The sequence below is a fragment of the Mya arenaria genome, chromosome 9, assembly GCF_026914265.1.
Source record: "Mya arenaria isolate MELC-2E11 chromosome 9, ASM2691426v1".
Taxonomy (NCBI): domain Eukaryota; kingdom Metazoa; phylum Mollusca; class Bivalvia; order Myida; family Myidae; genus Mya; species Mya arenaria.
Window position 1 is genome coordinate 13,691,692 of NC_069130.1, and position 24,981 is coordinate 13,716,672.

Sequence of the window (24,981 nt, forward strand, 5' to 3'; positions counted from 1 at the left end):
TACAATATTGCTTCGTTAGTTGTATCTCGATATCCGCCTTAGATCCAATTAAGACCAAAATTGGTAATGTGCAATCCGTCTTATACTCAATGAAGACCGACATTAAAAACTACTCATTGTAATGTTCAATACGTATAATATCCAACTTAGAACATAGTAAATATTACTCTTGCTAATGTTTAAACCGTTTTAAATCAGGACCCGTACTCACTAACATCCTGAATATGAGTTTAAGACTCAGGCTCAGAAAAGTACACTACTAGTATTACATTTTGTTAAAATGCTATTACAGGGGCAAATATGGTCAAAAGTGCGGTGTCTGTTACAAAGTATATACCCTACAATCAGGCCTACATCTTTTGTCAAAAGAAGTTGTATTATAGGTATTTTAAAATATGTAAGAATTTAGTTTTCAGAGTCTGAGTCTTAAAGTCAGACATAAAGCGTTAGTGAATATAACCACTGGATAAGACCAATTTTGATTACTACCCTTGGTAAATTTCAATCCGTCTTATATCAGGTTGAGACCAATATTGAATACCAACCTTGTATTTCTTTTATCCGTCTTCGATCCAATTAGGACCAATATTAACCAATATTGAATACCAACCTATGTTATTTTTAATCCGTCTTCGATTCAACTGGGACCAATATTAAATATCATCTTTAGTTTCGTTTTAATCCGTTTTAGATCCAGTTAAGGCCAATATTGAATGCCACCCTTGGTAATGTTTGATCCGTCTTAGATCCAGTTAAGACCGATTTTGAATACAACCTTGGGCAATGTTTTGAAACATTCATTGAGCTGAAGATATTCACTGAGTTATTTTGAGGGTATATTTATTCTTCATATTTAATTGAAGGGGGCGCGGGTAATTTAGAATTTTGTATATAAAAAAATGGACGGTTATTTATACGGTTTTGATCACATCCAAAAGATGGACGCCGAAACTAGTTAACATATAAAAAATTAACAAAAGTACTGTTTTTATACAAGAGGGACAATAACTTGGCTAAACAATAAGAAGTTTGTCATACAAACAAAAGTGCTACCTATTACGGTTATTACGTTTAGTGTGACTTAAAGTCAAAATATATATTGAAACAGATTGACAGAATTTAAGTCATCATCAACATAACTTCAACAGACCTGACTTCTACCACCTACTTTTTGGCATGTCATTTCTCTACTTTCCCAATCACTCGTACTCTTCTGTTTACTTTATTTTATACCCAGCTGCACTTTTATTCTCTGTTAATTACTCAAATACATACCTCATTACAATTTGCAATACGATTCATAATAGTTTACCATATCCAATATTGTACCTTCAATACACATCAATACAAGTAGTTTATTATGTCAAGTACTATTATGTTACTATCGTTATTATTTCACTTAAAACTCAGCTATCTTACTTTAGCTACCAAACCTAACGTAGTTATGCTCTAAACAAATGCTTACCTCAAACTCAATGCCAACGAATTTTATGGCGCTTTTATACTTGCACAGCAATTGAACGATACTGCCATACAAAATGAAGGCAATGGCACGCAAAACGTTGGCAGTGCCAATCAAAATGATGACAGTGCCAACAAATTGAGTGGCCGTCATGTGACCGCCGCAAAGAAAAACGTCTGAAAAATGAATGGCAGCAATCTAAAAAAGTAGGCTACTAATGTAAAGAATGATATGATGATAGAGAATAATAATAATAAAGAATAGCTTTATCTTATGGAAATATATAAGCTATATAATAATTATGCAAAATTAACTCTCATTATCGCATGTTTTTTACATGTGTTCAATAAATAGCGTTGTGCGTGTGTTTTAACTTTTAACTATAGTTGTCACTAAATGATATGTATTAATTCTAAAAAAAACATGCATAAAGATATATATAATATATGTATATATCTTCTTTAAATATTTTAGTAACGCATTTCTTGCAATAGTGGTTTCTTTCTTCATTCAATTCATATTTACCAATATAACTAGAATATTTTTAACCATTCCCATTGTTTATAATATGTTAAAATCTTGTCGTCGATTTTTATGCAAACCCTTTATTTTATGAATATAAGTTCTTAAATGTTATTAAACATTTTTGAACAATCAGTTGAAAGTGACACTCTTAATCAAAATCAATCCATACACATGTATAACAAATATAAATTTTGACTGATTAACCTTAAACTACCTACTAAATAATGCATCTATGGAAAATATTAATTACTGATAACAATATTGTAGCCGTGAATTTAATAGCAGAAAGCGCACAAATATTAAATGATTGGTGAATGCCAAAAGATTTACAGTGATCTACTATCGTCTCATAAGGTAAAACTACCGTGTTTTATGCTCATTTCTTTCAAATTAAACTCGGTATCCTTCATAAGATCCATTGTTTTTGACATTTATTCATCCTCTTTGGAATAATAAAACAATATTATTAATTGTGGGTAAATCTTATTTGGGAGTAAGAGTGCATCTTTATCAAACTATTTAACCTTGTATAACTAAAAGGATTATGCTTATATGCATAGTTTAAGGAATGTTTGGCATGATAATCCCCTGCTGTGCATCTCCTGCTAATAAATGGATCAAATCTACAAATTTTAATGATTAACATAACAATTACTTCGTTCAAAATAAAATTATCTTATTATAAAAAGCTTTATCTACATAATTAGCTCCTTTCGGGAAAAAAAATCTCAACAACTCGACAACTCCCGCAACCTCATTTTGGCACTCTACATCCACACTCCTCACTAACAGCATAACATTTCAAACGTTAACAATATAGTGTACAAAACAAATTCCATTATAAAACGTCAACAAATGTAAATGTGTTTTTAAGACATTAAAAAATTCGCCTGATCGCTTGTACCGGAAACCGTTTTCTCCCGTACCGGATAAAGGAGTTCAGCAAACAAACACATGCTGTTTTACAAATAACTATTAGAAAAATTAATACCACAGAGGTTATACACTCGATTTAAACAATCAAAGACCAACTACCAAATTGTATTAGTCGCTTGTATACATTGGAACCATTTAGGGAATCAGATTTGCGAATGAAATGACTTTTATTATGCCACTTTTAGTGGCGCCGACGTAAACTGTAGAACGCCGATTGACAGTATGACGACGATCGGCAAACGGCAAACCATATAACAACAACACTTTGTAATTTTGGTTATAAAACACAAAAATAACACAACTGTCGTGAAAAGGCATCCTTAATTTAGCGTTGTGCGAAATTTCGTCTCTAGATTCCACTCCGATGGCCTGATATTAACACGATTTTCAGACCATATTTATTTTTTGGTGGTTACCAAATAATCCGCTATGGCCTACTCGGAGTTATTCCGAGCAGTCCCGAAAGCCTACGAAAGTAAACGGAGCACAAGCACGTGACAGTTATGAATAAGCAATGAGGTCAGCAAATCAAAACAAAGATGGACAGATGAAAATGAAAAGAGAAACAGAGGCAGACAGAGATTGCCAAAATCGATCAGAAAGCGACGGTAAATGAAAAATGTAGGAAAGATATTGACGTCGATGGTTTATTACAAAATAGCATTTCTGTCAATTTCATAAATGCGAACTAATATCGACGATTACATACTAGATGTGATGAAAACATTCCGGTTTACGACGTCCCGGAAGTGATTTAATTAAGGCCGTGTCCAATTTCAATGCACTCTCTAAGTTACCTACCCATTCAATTAAATATAGAAAATGTTCCAAATCACTCGCTTCCCTTCAATTTTTGTTGACAACGCTGCCTCAGAGATTCATGGAGTGATTGAGAATTCTTATACGACACAAGGGAAACCTTTGAAGTTTTCCGGGGCTAGAATGTCGTTGTTTCGCTAAGAGTACGCTTCGGTTACATGTCGTTACATTCAATCAAAAACTCTTTATGATGGATTAAAAAGATGTTATCTTGTTTGAAAAACGTAAATTGATATATTTCTATCAGATATTATTAATTAGACATACCTTGTTTTACATCTGGATTGAAAGATCAGATATTAACTCATTTCAGAACAAAACAATTATTGTATAATATTTCTTCGAGAACGCCCGTCTATTTTAATCATGTTTACACATAGGCTCGTTTAGAGACATGCCGTTTCAAGATGCTGTGTTTTAATAAAAAAATAAACATTGACTTATAATTGCAATTAATCGAATAATTGCGCACACAACATTGAACAATTGTGGATTATATATTGAACAATTCCACAGCGCGCTTGCTAAAACACATAGTTTGATAGCTAGCTGTGGTTAACATTGTATCACTGTCCAGTCAATACGAACAGATCAAAATCAAACACAGCAAGAGCTGCCACTGGTGTGAGATAAATGCCCACGATTCGGCCTTGTAGGAGTGCTAGTTTTATAACTGTTTAGCTTCACCTTGACCATTTAGTCTAGAACAATATTTATGCGTGCAGCACACCTTCAGATGCTTCTGTATATTGCAGAAAAAAAAATGATAAATTATCGAATAAAATTACGTAATAGTTGAAAAACGATAGTGGCTGACGGAAACGCCACGACGAACATACGGACGGACAGTGTGACTAATTAAAAGAAGCTAAGATGTTGTTTTTTCTAAAGAGAAAAACACAGAGGCGTTTTTCCGCTGTATTAAAAATATATGTGTGCTTCAATTTTAACAAAATAAGCGTATATAAAGAAGGAATTGAAGGGGCGCTAATAAGGGGTCATGTGTGACAGTGCTAAACACAGGTGCACGTTAAAGAACCAGAGTAGCTCTAACCAGGGTAACATTCTGTCTGTATACTCTGATTAAAAACATAATATGACTAACACTCTTATAAGAGCACTCGCAAAATGGGCATTACCCGATTATGAGTTTAAATAAACTTACACAACAAAAAACATATTTAGAGTGTGTCTTTACGCATATACCAGATAGTGTGTGTTAAAACATTTAATAAGTTTGGCAACAAGAATTTTACGAATTGTGGCTGGTTAAATGAAGACTGAATAGCAGTTATAGTTCTTTAATTTGTAAATAGTATGGGTACTTTTTAAGTATCTCGAACAAATGTCGGTAAATTCCCTTTGAACAATAATATAGGGTTATTACACCTTTTTCAGGTCGTTACCATCTGCAAATGCCCGCAAAATGGTTTATGGCCCGAATGCGAAGCACGAGGGTTTTAAACTATTTTAAGGGCCTTTGCAGATGGTAACGACCAAAAAAGGTCTATTATCGCTATCATTGCATAAAATACAAACCATGAGAATTGTGCGTGTTTAAAAAAACCTGTTAGATATCACGAAAATGCAAAAACAGTTAGTTTAAAAAAACCTCCATTACAGGTACTTGTGTGACGTCATGAGTGATATCATTGAAAAAGATTTATACATGTATTAACCTCGATTAGGGCCCCAACATAACTCGGCAGATGCATTTTTGTTTAGACGCCATTTTTTTGCAGTGTTCAGTCGTTTGAAAAGTGTAATTTTTCTCGAATTTGATTGGATTACTTGGATAATTTACACACAATACCTATTGGGTAATCGATTATTTACCGATATATTCCTAATTTAACATTTATTTGTTTTGGCAACTAATTTAAGGCTGAAAATTTGTTAACATGTTCTGGATAGAATGTACAGGATCTTCAGCATCAGAGAAAATAATAATTGAAAATACTTTGTTTATTGCATACGACGTAATGGAATCATGTCCATATAAGTCGTTTGTTCACAGTAAAATCGACAGAAATAACTCATGTTCGGAGGAGTTAAACGTGTTAGACTTAATTTAGTGCTTTTAAAGCAAACGAATAGTCAAAACAACTGCAGAAAGTACTATCTAGTAAACACATATCAGCTTGCCAAGAAAAGACAACTCAGAAGAAAAGTTAATGTAAGTTAAATGTGGTTTATTTCATTTGTTGATATTCGTTTACAGCTATATATGCTGAAATTGGTTTTTGTGCAAAAGTTGGCATCGTTGACCCACTTTCGGTCAGAAACCAGGTCGCTCAGCGGTCATCGGGTCCTGATAGCGTTAATGTAAAACAAAGAGCCGGTCATTAACGGCACGTGAATTTACTGAATAATGCAATTTTTCTACCGATAGCGCCCGGGTTTTTTGCGTTTTAACACACCACGATAACGGACCGAAAGCACACATTTTATGCAATAATGCCATTTTGAATATAATAATGTCATCAAATCATCAAGAACGTCATTAATAGTTTATATTTTCTCCGAAAAGTTAAGCAACATCAAAGCTACCGGAGAAAACACAATATATATATATTGGTTTGTCAAAATGTAAAACAAACGCAATCTGAATGGTTATGATTGGGAACTTGCATGTTTAACAGCTTAATCAATTTGATTGCTTAAAATCATACAATCACTCTAGTCGCATGACATATGCCTCCATTAGTTAAACTTCCAGCTTATCAAGAAATACGTTATATAATGTCAAGCCAATCTAGACAGACGTAATATGCCTTCATCTAGTGTTAAGACGGACGTAATATGTCTTCATTTTGTATACGTCATGCCTATCTAGACGGACGTAATATGCCTTCGTCTGGTTACAATTCAAACTTATTTGGACGGACTAACATAACATAATTCGATTGAAGTTTTTGCGTTAAATTAGAGTAAATTAAAGTAGTTTATAGCAAAATATGTTGATTTTTTTTTTAAATAATTCATTAAACGTCGATGAATGTATCGTAGAGAAATGACGATCTGTTATTCATACATGTAAATATTTCTTTCTTTTTTTTTAAGAATTCTAAAAAATCAAATAATCATCCATTTGTTCTGGCTTATAAAAATGAACATTAAAGGTTTACTGTAATATGATTACCGTGCCTTTATGGTTGTCATTTTTCCAGTGGGGTTCCTTCCTTTCACTAATTGCAATTTCATTTTATTAGCGGGGGCTCTTACTTTATGCTGAAGAATTTAATTATATGTTGACGTCTTTACTGCCATTATCGAAAAAACTATTCTAGTTACATATATAAGTATAAGCTATATGTTGTAGACGAGTCACAAAAGGTGCAAGTGAGAGATAGGCAAACCGTAGACTGTTTGGAACCAACATCGACCTCAAAATCAGGTATGCTTAAATATAATAATTCAGTAAATAACAGTGAATCTTTATTAAACACATGTAATAAAAGTAAATGCTTATATTTTTTTTGATTATTAATATAATAGGCGAAGTCATACAGATAAATTACGAGGTCCTTATTAATACTTTAGGTACAATTTAATTTAACACATTTGTTATACATGACATAAGTTTATTATTATTTGTTTTATTGTTAAGTTTCCTCAAGTTAATGCATACTTTAATAAGATTTTCCTTTTGCGTATTTTCTTTATTTAGGATTGTTGGGATAAGAGTGATGTTTGTGCACTTAAACTGGTTTAAATCCCCAGTAAAATTACATTTTACTGACCGTTCCAAGGCGTTACCTACCAATCATTGATAAACATACCTAGTTTTTAGAATATAGTATATATGCAATGTGCTGTTTTTCCATATTTCTTGATTGTGATTTTTGTTTTTATGTTCTATGTCTTTGGCGTTTACCCAGTGCCATTAAACCGGGTTCTGTAGTTTTTAGCATAAATATCAAACGTAATAACCTAAAAAGCGTACCCTTTCTATGACGAACTTATATTTTTGTTTAACGGATTATTAACAAAATTATTATCCCTCTTGATTAAAAAAGTGTTTTTGTTTTTACAATTAATATATCCGAGTTCAAATAAAATGTTCTAAATAACCTTCCCTCCAAGTGACTATAGAAGATAAGTATACCCCCAAAGTCTTAGTGAATATATTCAGCTAAATGAAACGTTTTCAACATTACTAAGGATGATATTAAAGGTTGGTTGGATTTAAGACATATTTAAACATTTCCGAGGGTGGAATTCAATTTTGATCTTAACTCGATTTAAGACGGATTTAAACAATGCCAAGGGTGGTTATAAATATTCATCTTAACTGGATCTTAGACCGATTAAACATTATTAAAGGTGGTTTTAAATATTGGTCTAAAATGGATCTTAGACGGACGAAAATAATTCAGGGTGGTTTTAAATATTGGTCTTAAGTGGATCTTAGACGGATAAAAATTATTCAGGGTGGTTTTAAATATTGGTCTTAAGTGGATCTTAGACGAATAAAACATGACTAAAATGGGTTTCAGTATAGATCTGTATCTTTGTTTGATTCGAAAAATCATCAAAAATGACACTTTTTTAAACTTCCTCCGATTAGTTTACAAAAATGAGAAATTACGTGAAAATAAAGAAAATAAGTATAAGAATTGGTTGACCATAATATTAAACAAATGCAAGCGGATTGAGTATCAGTGAAATCGTCACGTATGGTAACAGTGTCTTGTTGGGACACTTTTATCATGTTTTTTTTCAAGTAATGTAAATTAAATGCAAGAGGGATTTTAGAATTTTTCCGAAATATTGTTTTAAATAAATGAATGAAATATTTCAAAATAAAAATTATGTTCACTTTATTGGAATGCAAAATTAAAAAAATCAGTTAGGTTGTTTTAGTTTTGGCACAGATGCCAACTGAAATAATTTATTTGGTAATGTCAAATACTTTTATATCCAAACTGCTACGAACTGAAGTTTATAATATTTAGTGTTGATCTTACTGCTTACATCTGACTTTGACAATCTTTTCCGGAGCTAGATTTTAGAAAGTAAAAATTATATTTCTGTATACAAATAAATAATAACTATGTGCAATGCCAGGGTGTGTAATGTCAAAAGATATAATTACGTATTTTAGCTAAAATATGAGGTGTGTGTCTTGCTTAAAGTTCAAGAACAATTGATACCATTGAAAACGAAAACATGAACGTTAAAAACGTTGCAACGGTATAGAGTAATCGAATATTAAGTAACAATTACTGATACCAAAATCCGAGTCATTTAAATTACACGGACACATATCAGTAAGGCTTTAATATTAATAAAACAAAAAATCCAAGAAAATTAGTATGCTTTTGTTTCTTATTGCATATTGATACCATAGTATCAATGATTTAAAGTGTTTACGTTATATTTTTAAGTATTTCATAGCAAAACAGTTTTCCTTGTTTAGATAAGTCATGAATCTACGAAGAAATTATTGCAAAGAAATGACGACACATTGACAATGTTTTCACATTCATATATAAAAAGTTTACAATGTCATATGTTTGATTTATTTTCAACAAAACATAAGAGAATTTCATTTATCCGGAGCTACGATATAAACATTATTATATTCGAATTTAAATCTTATGGCTGATAAGACATCGGTTTTTTTCTGATACAGTTCTAAAATATAATTAAAAACGGATTATGTCTTATTATTTACCTTTAACTTTTCTTTAAAAGCTTTCCGTTGACATATTTAGAATTTCCTGGCCCCAATATCATACAATACTCAAGTTTAGTCTCAATCTCAACTCAATTTACCACATAAAAGCATAGCATTATTCAATATCTTGTATGTTGTTATACTTATAGAATATGTTATTGAAAGATTTTGCCAATATTTCAAAGAAAACTAATTCTAGAGCAAAAAGGTATACTTGAGTAATTGTTAAAGGGCAATGAGTTGTATTCAAATACATTTTTGGCAGTAGAATATTATTCCCTTGGAATTTAGACCAAAAAATTTAATCAACATATTCAATGATAGAATGCAGTTTTAAAATTTGTTAAATCATAAAAAAATCGATAATTTTTGATGTTTTATGGTAAAATGAGTTGAGATTGAGTTTAAGATTTGACTTAAGTATGTTCGTGATATTGGGGCCTGGTATTTCCTATTGTGGTGATATATTGCTTGAAACAATAATGTAAAAATTAAAAAAAAACTGAGATATTTTAATATTAAAATTTAAATAACAGGCATAAACTATAATGAGCGGCAAAACTTCGTCATACGTTCACGCCAACGTTCCTTTTTTATTTTGTTAAAATGGAATGTGTCGCCGTATGAGGCAGACGTGTTTTTCTGTTCTCTTAGATTATCAAATAATTTTGTGATTTTTATCTAGTTGATTGGATTATGATTTAACAAGTGTGAACATGAATCTACAAGGAATATCTAGATGTGTTTTTATTGTTCTAACTTTATAACAAACCTGAATTTTATTATATGAATATTGTGACAATTTTGTACAAAATTGTGTATCAACTATGTATCCGACAGAAAACCACTCACCTGTAAAATACAGATACAATAGTGATCAATTATTGAATATTGGAGAAACGGTTACACATAATTGGGGATTAAATTTGTTAGACCAGAGTGTATGCTATACCATAAATAAGCTGAACATTACTCTAACAAAGAAAAGACAAAGAGGTAAACATGGAGGGAAAACAAAATTTCTATGGAAGCCTTGTGGTGCAAATCATCAAAACCTCATTTATCCAAAAAAATCCAATAAATTGAAACATTTGAATGAACAGATACATTGCATCACTTTGAACTGCAGATCTGTTGTCAATAAAGATGCTGTTGTTGGACAATACCTACGAGATGAAAAGATTTATTTTGCTTTATTGACTGAAACATGGTTCTCTGCTGACAAACAACACCAACTTGAAACATCAGACCTTAACCAATTTGGCTACAAGTTGAGTGTTGTTAATAGACACAAGAAGAAAGGCGGTGGCATTGCAATGGCATGTAGAACAACTATCAAAATGTCAAAACTTTCTAGTAAATGTTTTGAATATGCAATGTGGCGACTGATTCTTAAGAATATTACACTACATATTATCGGTGTATACAGGCCTCCATCAGCTTCAACTTACGGCCAGTTCGTTGTAGACTTTTTTGATTTTATGGAACAGACCATGCCAAAATATTCAAACCTGTTAATTACGGGAGTTTTCAATCTACATTTAAATGATGACAGCAATGCGGTAACATTTCAAAAACTCTCTTTTTGCTATGGGACTAGAGCAACACGTCGACTTCAGTACCCATACTGGTGGAAACTGCTTAGACCTGGTCATTACGGAAACAGTGAATAGTGTTGAGGTTCTGAGGTTCTGTTTTGATCTTAACTCGATTTAAGACGGATTTAAACAATGCCAAGGGTGGTTATAAATATTCATCTTAACTGGATCTTAGACCGATTAAACATTATTAAAGGTGGTTTTAAATATTGGTCTAAAATGGATCTTAGACGGACGAAAATAATTCAGGGTGGTTTTAAATATTGGTCTTAAGTGGATCTTAGACGGATAAAAATTATTCAGGGTGGTTTTAAATATTGGTCTTAAGTGGATCTTAGACGAATAAAACATGACTAAAATGGGTTTCAGTATAGATCTGTATCTTTGTTTGATTCGAAAAATCATCAAAAATGACACTTTTTTAAACTTCCTCCGATTAGTTTACAAAAATGAGAAATTACGTGAAAATAAAGAAAATAAGTATAAGAATTGGTTGACCATAATATTAAACAAATGCAAGCGGATTGAGTATCAGTGAAATCGTCACGTATGGTAACAGTGTCTTGTTGGGACACTTTAATCATGTTTTTTTTCAAGTAATGTAAATTAAATGCAAGAGGGATTTTAGAATTTTTCCGAAATATTGTTTTAAATAAATGAATGAAATATTTCAAAATAAAAATTATGTTCACTTTATTGGAATGCAAAATTAAAAAAATCAGTTAGGTTGTTTTAGTTTTGGCACAGATGCCAACTGAAATAATTTATTTGGTAATGTCAAATACTTTTATATCCAAACTGCTACGAACTGAAGTTTATAATATTTAGTGTTGATCTTACTGCTTACATCTGACTTTGACAATCTTTTCCGGAGCTAGATTTTAGAAAGTAAAAATTATATTTCTGTATACAAATAAATAATAACTATGTGCAATGCCAGGGTGTGTAATGTCAAAAGATATAATTACGTATTTTAGCTAAAATATGAGGTGTGTGTCTTGCTTAAAGTTCAAGAACAATTGATACCATTGAAAACGAAAACATGAACGTTAAAAACGTTGCAACGGTATAGAGTAATCGAATATTAAGTAACAATTACTGATACCAAAATCCGAGTCATTTAAATTACACGGACACATATCAGTAAGGCTTTAATATTAATAAAACAAAAAATCCAAGAAAATTAGTATGCTTTTGTTTCTTATTGCATATTGATACCATAGTATCAATGATTTAAAGTGTTTACGTTATATTTTTAAGTATTTCATAGCAAAACAGTTTTCCTTGTTTAGATAAGTCATGAATCTACGAAGAAATTATTGCAAAGAAATGACGACACATTGACAATGTTTTCACATTCATATATAAAAAGTTTACAATGTCATATGTTTGATTTATTTTCAACAAAACATAAGAGAATTTCATTTATCCGGAGCTACGATATAAACATTATTATATTCGAATTTAAATCTTATGGCTGATAAGACATCGGTTTTTTTCTGATACAGTTCTAAAATATAATTAAAAACGGATTATGTCTTATTATTTACCTTTAACTTTTCTTTAAAAGCTTTCCGTTGACATATTTAGAATTTCCTGGCCCCAATATCATACAATACTCAAGTTTAGTCTCAATCTCAACTCAATTTACCACATAAAAGCATAGCATTATTCAATATCTTGTATGTTGTTATACTTATAGAATATGTTATTGAAAGATTTTGCCAATATTTCAAAGAAAACTAATTCTAGAGCAAAAAGGTATACTTGAGTAATTGTTAAAGGGCAATGAGTTGTATTCAAATACATTTTTGGCAGTAGAATATTATTCCCTTGGAATTTAGACCAAAAAATTTAATCAACATATTCAATGATAGAATGCAGTTTTAAAATTTGTTAAATCATAAAAAAATCGATAATTTTTGATGTTTTATGGTAAAATGAGTTGAGATTGAGTTTAAGATTTGACTTAAGTATGTTCGTGATATTGGGGCCTGGTATTTCCTATTGTGGTGATATATTGCTTGAAACAATAATGTAAAAATTAAAAAAAAACTGAGATATTTTAATATTAAAATTTAAATAACAGGCATAAACTATAATGAGCGGCAAAACTTCGTCATACGTTCACGCCAACGTTCCTTTTTTATTTTGTTAAAATGGAATGTGTCGCCGTATGAGGCAGACGTGTTTTTCTGTTCTCTTAGATTATCAAATAATTTTGTGATTTTTATCTAGTTGATTGGATTATGATTTAACAAGTGTGAACATGAATCTACAAGGAATATCTAGATGTGTTTTTATTGTTCTAACTTTATAACAAACCTGAATTTTATTATATGAATATTGTGACAATTTTGTACAAAATTGTGTATCAACTATGTATCCGACAGAAAACCACTCACCTGTAAAATACAGATACAATAGTGATCAATTATTGAATATTGGAGAAACGGTTACACATAATTGGGGATTAAATTTGTTAGACCAGAGTGTATGCTATACCATAAATAAGCTGAACATTACTCTAACAAAGAAAAGACAAAGAGGTAAACATGGAGGGAAAACAAAATTTCTATGGAAGCCTTGTGGTGCAAATCATCAAAACCTCATTTATCCAAAAAAATCCAATAAATTGAAACATTTGAATGAACAGATACATTGCATCACTTTGAACTGCAGATCTGTTGTCAATAAAGATGCTGTTGTTGGACAATACCTACGAGATGAAAAGATTTATTTTGCTTTATTGACTGAAACATGGTTCTCTGCTGACAAACAACACCAACTTGAAACATCAGACCTTAACCAATTTGGCTACAAGTTGAGTGTTGTTAATAGACACAAGAAGAAAGGCGGTGGCATTGCAATGGCATGTAGAACAACTATCAAAATGTCAAAACTTTCTAGTAAATGTTTTGAATATGCAATGTGGCGACTGATTCTTAAGAATATTACACTACATATTATCGGTGTATACAGGCCTCCATCAGCTTCAACTTACGGCCAGTTCGTTGTAGACTTTTTTGATTTTATGGAACAGACCATGCCAAAATATTCAAACCTGTTAATTACGGGAGTTTTCAATCTACATTTAAATGATGACAGCAATGCGGTAACATTTCAAAAACTCTCTTTTTGCTATGGGACTAGAGCAACACGTCGACTTCAGTACCCATACTGGTGGAAACTGCTTAGACCTGGTCATTACGGAAACAGTGAATAGTGTTGAGGTTCATTCATGTAAACCGGGTCCATATATCTCTGATCATTGTGTAGTAAAGACGGTTCTTAGAATCAAAAAAGAAAGCATAACAAGCAAAACTGTTTCCAGTAGGAACTTTCGGGAAATTAACCCATCAACTTTCTCCAATGACATCGGCAAAATTGATATAGTCGAAACTGGTATAAATGATTTTGTTGACAAATTTGAACAAGAGTCAAGTATTAAACTTTCATGCACCACTTATTGAAAAAAACTAAAATATGTAGAAAACCTAAACCATGGTTTAATGAACATATACAGTCTCACAAACAACAGACCAGAAAGTTAGAGAGACTATGGCGCAAATACCGCGAAACTCAACAGTTTGAAGCATTTAAAACATCAAGAAACAAATACAATTGTGAAATTAACAATGAGAAAACCAGAGTTTTGACCGAAAGGGTAATTAATGCAAAAGGTAACTCAAAGAAACTATACTCATTGGTGTCTGAGTTGACAGGAACTAAGTCGGAGAATCCTATGCCACCAAGTGAATCTGACACTGTGCTTGCTGAAAATTTCGCTGACTTTTTCATAAACAAAATTGATAAAATACGCAATTCGCTGAAAAACTATGCTAGTTTCCAACCACAATGTAAGGATGTTCCGCATATTGAACATTTTGAAGAGTTAGGCCAAAATGAAATAAATAAACTTATATGCGAGCTCAACACAACATCATCTGAATTAGGTGTTCGGCCAACACACATCTTAAAGCAATACCTTAGTAACCTATTGCCAACTATTACAACATTAGTGAATTTATCTCTTAAACATGGTGTATTTCCGGTCAAATATAAACAGGCTATCGTGAGACCTCTTCTTAAGAAAACTGGACTTGATCTAGAACTTGCTAACTACAGACCTGTGAGTAATCTATCATTTCTATCAAAACTTGTAGAAAAGGCAGTTCTGCTAAGACTCAACGCACACGCAGACAAACACAACCTTTTACCAAAACAACAGTCAGCATACAGGCGACATCATTCTTGTGAATCGGCACTCCTGCGACTTGTCAATGATATTCTTGGTGGAATGGAAAGACAAGAAGTCACCACCTTGATTGCTATTGATCTTAGTGCTGCTTTTGATACTGTTGATCACAACATTTTGATAGACGTACTTCATAATCAGTATGGAATGTGTGGTACTGCGTTGAATTGGCTAGAGTCGTATCTAAGACAACGGAATTGTAGAGTCAGTGTTAATACGTCTCTATCATTACCCCGTCCATTAGAATGTAGTGTTCCCCAAGGAAGCTGTTTGGGTCCCTGGCTATATCTAACCTATGCTGGTACTCTGTTTGATGTCATTCCTCCGTCGATTTCGGTGTACGGGTTCGCTGATGATCATATCGCCCACAAATGCTTTAGTCCGGCGTCTCCAATACATGAACAGCAAAATATTCACGAACTAGAAACATGTGCAGTTACGATCAACAAGTGGATGAACGCAAACAAACTATCAAAGGACTGAAGGTCCTGAGAGTTGCCAAGAGAAGTTTCTTGCAGATGCATTGCTAAATGAAGCTTATATGAGTAAACAAAAGTTTTGTAAATATTTGACGAAAGGTTCTAGATTTTTAGCAGACATGAGACATGTAATATTGTCATGGTTTGAAAGAACTATACACAGTTGTTCAGCACATGAAGATGATGTGACATATACAAGATCCAGGTCCCTACCTATAAGGTCAAGGTCACACTTGGAGGGAGACAAACAGCTGTATACAATTGTCGGATGTAAAATCACTTGCAGTTACAAGTCTTGCATAAAACAGTTGAAATCAGTGTGACCTTGACGTTGATGAAGTGATTATAGTGACAAATTTTTTTTTTTGTGGACTTTTATTTTTATCAAGAAAATAGATACATTGCACATTAAGTATGATTTGGTAAAAAATCAGAGGTAACAAAATAGTGAATATTTAACCTGTTTACTGGCCTAAATGGCACACAGTAGCTCAGGGGCCGTATTCATAAAGCTCCTAAGGAAAATCTTAAACTTAAGTGAACATTTCAGATGCGGATTTCCAATTTATTTTTAAGCAAACGTCAAAGAAACTTTTCATGCTTATGAAAAACATAGTTTTGCATATGAATGCAAAGTTTCATTGAAGTATTATGGGTAAAAAAGTGAGAAATCTGCAATGGAAATGTTCACTTAAGTTTAAGATTTTCCTTAGGAGCTTTATGAATATGGCTTGAGCCTGTACAAGACACTTAGTAACTAAAGTTTCATCTAGATCCAAACTGTTTGAAATTCAATCCATAGATTTTATTACCAAAGGTTGGGGAAGTGTTTTAAGTTGGAAGTAAATATAATAGTTTTCATGTGCACACTTGGCCTGGGAGTGAAGGGGTTATTTTTTCTAAGCCTTTGAAGATATGAGATGAAGAAAAAAAACAATGACTAGATTGGCATAGAATCTGCTTGAAATACTGGTTAGAATGAGATTGTACATACAAGATGGTGTAAAAGTAATACAAGTACAAGGTTTATGTTGTACATTATCAGTTTTGTAAAATAGTATGTCTCATGTTTCACATAAAACACTGTTTGTAAAACAATTTGCTGCCTGTATGCAATATGGCCTATTAACATCTTGATTAACCTTAAATTTGACCTTTGACTTTGAAGGATGATCTTGGCTTTGATATGTTGCCATTAATTATGTGTACTAACACTAACCCGCGACACTATTAACCCATTATCTGATAAGACACATTTTGATGCATCCGAGAAATGTTAAAAATGGAGCATGTTCTTCTTAAGGAGCAAATGCTCACTTTTTTAAAAAGGTTTTCAAAACTGTTAGAAATTCAATTTTTCTTTTGCAAAGCATTTCAAAAATTTATAACCAAGTGTAGAAAATAATGTCATCATCCAAATATAGCATATCGGGTAATGGGTAAACTGGGTAAACTGTTATATTAGTTTAAGGTTAGCAAAAAAAAAATTGGCTTGAAAAAATATCTAAGTTGAATGAAACAAAGATAAATAGACAACGATATGTACAGTATAGTAAAAGTTTAGTCATAACATAGACAGAAATCATAGGCAACATAATAAGCAAATGACATATCAATAGTTTGTAAGATATGTGAAATGACATACACTCAGTCAAAGTTCTAACCGATCACTTCTTAAACTGGAATTTTTTTAAAACTATATTTCTGTCCTGTCTGAAAAATTAGACATACATTACTATACCTATTTAGCATTGGCATGTAAAATCCGATAGTGGATTCGTGTATGTGGGTGCTGTGATGAGCGGTATGGCTATATTTCATTCTTTCGCATGTGGAACCTGTCAACTCGATGGTTCGAACACCCAACTGCGGCTTTACATTACATGTCGACCGCCATAAATAAAAAAAAAACTAAACATGGGGCGACTGTCCATCAAGAATCATTCCATGGCTGTTGGTATGCGAATACCGGCACTTTTGTGAGACAGGTACGTTTGCTCCGTATGATATGTAAAAGCATCAATTACTCATAAATGAATTTTGTGATACAAAATAGAATTATTCAGCCATGACATCGATTGTATGGCTGAATTATTATATTTTGTATCACAAAATGAAATTAATGAAAATGTGCGAAAAAATGAAATTCATTCTTACCACTCGCCACAGCGCCCATACACACGAATCCACTATCGGATATTACACGCTTACGCTAAGTAGGTATATTAATGTATGTCTAATTTTTCAGACAGCACAGAAATATAGTTTTTAAAAGAATTGAGTTTAAATAGTGATCGGTTAGAACTTTGACTGAGTGTATGTTTGATACCATTTCACTATGGCACAAGTGAAGTATACACAATATTTAAAAACAGTTGAAAGTTTACTCAAGCCGTAGAAATAAATCATAGGCAACATAATATGCAAAAGACATATCAAAAACATGGAAGATAAGTAAATTTACATATAATGTCAGAATTGCAATATGGCACAAGTGAACTTACCAAACATTTAACAAGAGGACCATAATGGTCCTATATCGCTCACCTGATAAAAGGGCAACAAAAGAAACAGCACAAAAATCTTTATGATATAGGTATATAAGAAAAAAACTGGCCGCTTCTAGTGGCCATGTTTTTTGAGATATCATCATTGTTTGAACAACTTTGGTAAAGGTACACCAAAGGATAATTACTATGAAATTATTTTGAAATCAGACCAGTAGTTTTCGATTAGATTTTCAAAGTTTTCTATATAGCCGTATAAGGAAAACTGGCCCCGCCCCTGAAATAATTTTGTAATTGGACCAGTAGTTTTGGAGATGAAGATTTTCAAAGTTTTCTATATAGTGTATAAGGAAAACTGGCGACGACCCTGGTGGCGATATTTTTGACATATCAGAATTCTTTGAACAGTTTTGGTAGACAGAGACCGATCACAATACCTCACCTGTATACTCAGGTGAGCTAAAAACACAAGTGAATGTACATGAAATAAAGTTCACATGGAAAATTTCGGATGCTTGCAGCAGTCCCACAACTTTCATTTGGTACCAAATGGAACTAGAAATGTATCTATAGCACACAGATGCCCCCATTTACCATTTGGTCACAAACACATCAAGGCCCAGAACTCTGTTAATATCAAAATATGGTTGTATGAAAATATCCCATTGCACAAGTTCACCGGCTGATATAAATATATAACTTAGGTTTTATCATTCTAGCACTAATAGTTTCAGTTATTAAAATTCCACTTTTTTACTAAACCAAGGCCCATAACTCGTCAATATTAAATGTGGTTGGATGAAAATACCCAGGTGCACAAGTTCACACCCTGAATAATATGGCCATGAAGTTATATCATTCTAGCACTAATAGTTTCAGAGTAACATGTGACACAAAGTGAAAATTCCACTTTTTCACTAAATCAAGGCCCATAACTCTGACTTGACTGTCAATGTTAATGTGGTTGGATGAAAATACCAAGGCGAACAAATTCACACCCAGAATAATATCCATGAAGTTTCAAGTCTGAAGTATGAGTGCTTTTAGAGTTATGCACGAAACAAATATTTTGGATGGACAGAGGCAAATCTATATGGCCCCCCTCTTTAAGAGATGGGGGCAAAAACAAATATATGAAGGGCACAATTGTGTTAAAATGCATTAAGTTTGCAACATGCATTAGCAACAGAAGTTTGAACATGTGACAATAAGTCATGCATTGAATGGAGGGTACTTTTTTAAGTGTTAAATGGCAGAAATTGTACCCAAAGTAATGCCACCAACTTGAAAATTGTCTCAGCTGATGTAAACTTGGCAAAACTCCTAATCGGTCACTTAGTAAAGTAACTTTCCTGAAAAATGCATAAAGTGTCAACAATATACAGTTCAGTATTCTATTTTCCCCATCTCGTGGCAATATTCTTAGAAAATTTCAGCTAAATCGAAGCTTAAACGGCAGAGAAAACACAGTTCATATGTGATTACTCCTAATCCAAAAGTCACAAGGAAAAGAAATTACAATGCAAATTCCATAGGGAATCACATTTTTCATTGATTTTGTATTTTTAAAATCTTTTGACACAGTCTCTGTTTCACATAGAAGGTAATGTTAAAGTTGAAGATTTTTTTTAACTTATTTAGCCATTGGTGACTGTGTATCAGTCTCACATGTCATGAAATATTATTTTAAAGTGACAAAGGGTGGTATTTTTATTTTTCTTCCTTTATACGCTATGTTAGATTTTGTGACTTTTATTATTGATAGTGTTGTCATTTGAGACACTGTATCTTTTTGATGAAGCGTAGTACGTGAACCAAGTTTTCACAGCATGTGTACGAGATAATGGTCTTTTCATAAATCTAATTTGTAATTAAGCTTATTGTACAGGGAAGGGAATATTAGATTACCTAGGTGACCGATTAGGAGTTTTGTTGAGTGTATTCAGCAAAACAACTCTTTAATACAACTACCTGTCTTAGATAGGTAGTGGTCAATTAGGGAAGGTGTCACCAAGAGCATGTAAAAAGAATGCAGACAGCTGTAGCTGGAATTTGGCAAAAGCAAATTAAATTTTTAAAGCCTGGTATAATAAAATGCGAGTATTCCTGTACTCCTTGTATTTAACTAAAGTATATTTAAAACTTAACTACTAGTAGACATGCATATATGGTACATGGACGCCTCCACTCAATTGGTGTGTGAAAATCAAGGTAGAATGTGAAGGTCAAGGTCAGAATGATAGTGATACAGGACACTTCACAATCCAAAAATGCAACCACAAGCCAAGTTTGGTGATCGTATGCCATATAGTATAGGAGATATGCACTGACAAAGATTTAAAAGTAATTCTGCTGATGAAAAAAAAACCTATATCGTCTGGTAAAAGTAATGACCAAAAACGTTATAGATGAAATCATTTTTAGTAAAAGAGGTAGATTTTTTCCTACAATATGTAATTGAACTAGAACTCTGACCAAGTGAGCTCTACCATTGTATGAAGTAAATATGAAATTCCATCCAGTAGTTTTCAAGTTATGCTCCAGACAAGTAAAAGTACCAAAGGACAATAGCTCCATAATTAGCAAATTAAGAGTTATGGTTCTTGTACACTGCACTTCATCTCATTGAGTTTTAACATTGTATGAAGTATTATGAAATTCCATCCAGTAGTTTCCAAGTTTTGCTCTGGACAAGAAAAAGTAACAAAGGGCAATAACTCTGTAATTAAGCAAATTACTGCACTTCCTATCATTGAACTTTACCATTGTATGATGTTTTATGAAATTCCATACAGTAGTTTTCAAGTTATGTTCCGGACAAGACAAAGTAACAAAGGTCAATAACTCCATAATTAGGTAAATTAGAGCTATGGTTCTTGTACACTGCATTTCTTCCCATTGAGCTTTACTATTGTATGAAGTTTTATCAAATTCCATTAACTCATTATCTCCTAGAGACACATTATTGCACAATTATTGTGGCTGATGTTTGAAGAAATTGTGAGAAATAGAGCATTTGCTCCTTAGGAGCAAATGCTCTATATCCCATAATGCCTTTAAAACCATTGAGATAAACCGATACTTTGCCTTCAAGACTATTTTTGGTTAGCTAAAAATATAAAAATGACGTCGGAATCTAAATATAGCATAGGGGATAATGTGTTAAGAAATACTGAAGTTATGGAAGAAAAACAAAAAACGAATGGACGGACAGACAAACAGGGTGATTACTATAGGGCTCCCACATTGATGTGTGGGGGTCCCTAATTACACCAAAATGAATAAAGTGTGAGGATTTTAATGCCTCATGATTCCCACCCCAGATTGTAAATTAGTTTACGAACCGTTGCGTGCTTTACAATTGGCCAATTAAAAAGTACACAAGAGGTTGATTGGCACATTGCTGCTCTTGTTTCATACTGGTACCTTTAAAGTAAAATTGTGAAACACGGCTGGTGGTTCACATAATGACTGACAGTTGTGGGCAGGAACTATGAGAAATAAAATTCTCAAATTGAATTCAAATGACTTTTATTATAGGTAAAATACGCCACTTTCACATCAAATAATGCATCAATCTGTCACATCAATGACAGATAGGTAATGTCCTCTAACAGACAAAGATAGATTTTTGTGTGTTTTAAAGTGAATTTTCATCAAGAATATTACTCTAAATAATGAAGATCAAATGTAAAGGTCAACGTCAGAAGGACATGAAACTGATGAAAGTGGAACGCTGCATTCAATATATGCATCCTCACACTAAGTTTGGTAATCCTAAGTGATAACTAGATCCTCGTTCGATTTAATGAAGATTCCATCCTGTTCTGTGACTAAGCTTGATTCCACACCACCCAGGTCAAGAGCTAGCAATTCTTGGTAATTCTTGGTGATGGAATGATATAACAGGCAACACTATGAATGCTCCAGTGTATGAAAAGTAAACATCTCTAAACTATAAACTATGAACATGATTTTTCACTCATTAAAGGTGACCACAGACTGTCATGCTCCAGTGTATGAAAAGTAAACATCTCTAAACTATAAACTTTGAACATGATTTTTCACTCATTAAAGGTGATCACAGACTGTCATGCTCCAGTGTATGAAAAGTAAACATCTCTAAACTATAAACTTTGAACATGATTTTTCACTCATTAAAGGTGACCACAGACTGTCATGCTCCAGTGTATGAAAAGTAAACATCTCTAAACTATAAACTTTGAACATGATTTTTCACTCATTAAAGGTGACCACAGACTGTCCTTTGGCTATGAAATTCAGTGTTTTTGGTAGTTTGGCTGTAATGTCTTCCAACTGACACTGAAAGGCTGCAACTAGCACTTCGTTTGATACATTGAAGATTCCATCCTGTTCTGTGAGTAACTGGGATTCCACATCACCCAGGTCAAGTCCTAGAATGGTGGCCGTCATCTCGGTGTTTGGCATGTCAGTAACCTATATAAATAAAGTAGGGAATAACTCCGTTATTAAGCATAAAGGGGTTATGGTTCTTGTACACTGCACTTCCTTTCATTGAGCTCTACCATTGTATGCAGTATATAAAATTCCATCCGGTAGTTTTCAAGTTATGCACTGGACAAGAAAAAGTAACAAAGGGAAATAACTCTGTCATTAAGCAAACATGGGTTATGGTATTTGTAAACTGTACTTCCTCTAATTGAGCTCTACCATTGTTTAAAACTTTATCAAATATAATCTAGTAGTTGTCATAGTATGCTCTGGACAAAGTTTACACTATTAAACTATGGAACAAGGGGAGATAACTCTGCAACAAATTGACCAAGCGTTATAACCCTTGCAAAGTGCACAACTTCAAATTGCTATCTAAGTTGCAAGTTTCAATCAAATTCCTTCAATTCCTTTAATTCTTTCAAGTAGTTTTTAAGTTAGAGTATGGGACAAATACACTATCGAAATAGTTTGCATGCGTAATTGCCAGGGGTAGTATAAACATTTCATAAATGAAACGCTTGATGTTGATGGGACATCTTTACCTTAACATGGCCGCTAAAAATATGAGCGGCTTCCTGAGATGCAATATCATGTTAAATATGAAGTTTGTCAAATGGATGAAAAGTTAATGGCAATTTTACATCTTGAATGTGACCTTGACAAGTGGCCCCTCAAAATGTGTCGGTCATTGAGATGCACCTTCATGCTAAAATTCAAGTCTGTGCATTGCAAATAGTTTAGGTAGATCAGAGGATTTGGAAAGGAACTTTTGCTCGAGTACATGTATGTTTGTATGTTCAAAGATATAGCATTTACCTCTATCTTTGTAAATTGTGTTGACGACAGGGATTCCTCATTGTTATATCTCTTGCTGTTGACAACAATATTGGTGATGGCAACAACATCCCCCAACACCACAGGCTCTGCTGCAATGTTGCGCCACAGGCTGACTTTCACCTTCCCAGTACGGTCCTCCACCGTAATAGTCCGCACATTCACCTCTTTGTCATTCACCATTACTGTAGTGGCAACGCTGTCCTGCAAGGAGAAATAACATCGACATCTTTGATGTGGCATAAAGAAGTTTTTGATTGCTTATTTTCAATCATCTTTTATGTATGCCAACATTTGTCTGCCTGTAAAGGGGCATTAAATTTGCACACAAAAAAAACGTTAGTTATTACCCTGTCAAATTGTAACCCTTGCGATGGTAAATAAAAGTGTGTAGTTGAAACACCAATGCGCCCAAAGGGTTTTGTCACAAATAAATTTGACATTTGACCTTGAAGGATGACCTTGACTGTGTTATGTTACAAATGAATATCTGCAACTTAATGAGATACACATGCATGTCAAGTATCAATTCTGTATCTGCAATAGTTCAAAAGTTGACCTTTGACATTGAAGGATGACCTTGACCTTCAAATGTTACCACTGAAAATTGGTGGCTCCATCAGGTACACCTACATGCCAAATATGAAGTCACTAGCTGTATTAGTAGAATATATGACAATTAAGCTTTGTGACATTGAACTTTGACCTGCAACACATAATCTTGGATGTGGTTAACATTTCTGTAAAATTTAAAATATACACTTTGAGAAAACACTTAGAATACACTTTGTGCTCAATACAGTCCAAAGGACTTAGAATCAAAGAAGCTCGACCAATAAAAATGAAAAAGTTAAAATCAAACTATTGATCAAACACCCACTTAACAATTAAAATCTCGTTTCCAATATTCAAACACGTGTGATGTAAACACTTGATGAAAAAAGTCACAAGTGCTTCTCAAATACTTGCTTTACAATATTTTAACAATGTATCCAATATTCCAAACACCTCAAACTATTGATTATCAAACTCTTGATGTAAACAAAATGTTAATTGATTTTTAACCAGTCTTTAATATGTCAATTCAATACATGTCTGTGAGTGTGAACATCAATAAAAAAAATCCCAAATGTACGTGTTTGATAATGGTGGTGGGGGCGAATAGCGCAGTAAAATGATAACCTAAATTTAGCATGCGCACTCGAGTAACGTTAAGTAGAAATGCACGGAATACAACATACATATATAACCCGAGATAAACATAAGACTTGGTTACGAAATTATTCCATGCATGCTAAAATGAACGAAGACGGATCGTTTTTCCGAAGTCGAATTCAGGCGTCCCCTTGACACTACGTAATTTGTGCAAAAATGGTTTGTTTAAAAATGCACAGAGAACATCAA

General features: G+C 32.9%; 1 protein-coding gene across 1 annotated transcript; it reads right to left on the reverse strand.

Annotated features, from left to right (window-relative positions):
- Positions 1-22,356: 22,356 nt before the first annotated feature.
- LOC128203764 (uncharacterized) lies at positions 22,357-23,884 on the reverse strand. The gene is made up of 2 exons (XM_052905305.1): positions 23,560-23,884; positions 22,357-22,725 (listed from the first exon to the last, which is right to left on the reverse strand). Exons 1-2 carry the CDS (start codon positions 23,818-23,820, stop codon positions 22,504-22,506), a joined length of 483 nt encoding a protein of 160 aa, XP_052761265.1. The 5' UTR covers positions 23,821-23,884; the 3' UTR covers positions 22,357-22,503.
- Between the last annotated feature and the right edge of the window lie 1,097 nt (positions 23,885-24,981).

Bases quoted from the DNA above. Each gene is read 5' to 3' on its own strand.
- LOC128203764 (XM_052905305.1), bottom strand. From the start codon at position 23,820: ATGCCACATCAAAGATGTCGATGTTATTTCTCCTTGCAGGACAGCGTT. The intron at 22,726-23,559 runs GTAAATGCTATA...TTATTTATATAG, and splicing joins CACAATTTACAAAGATAGAG to GTTACTGACATGCCAAACAC.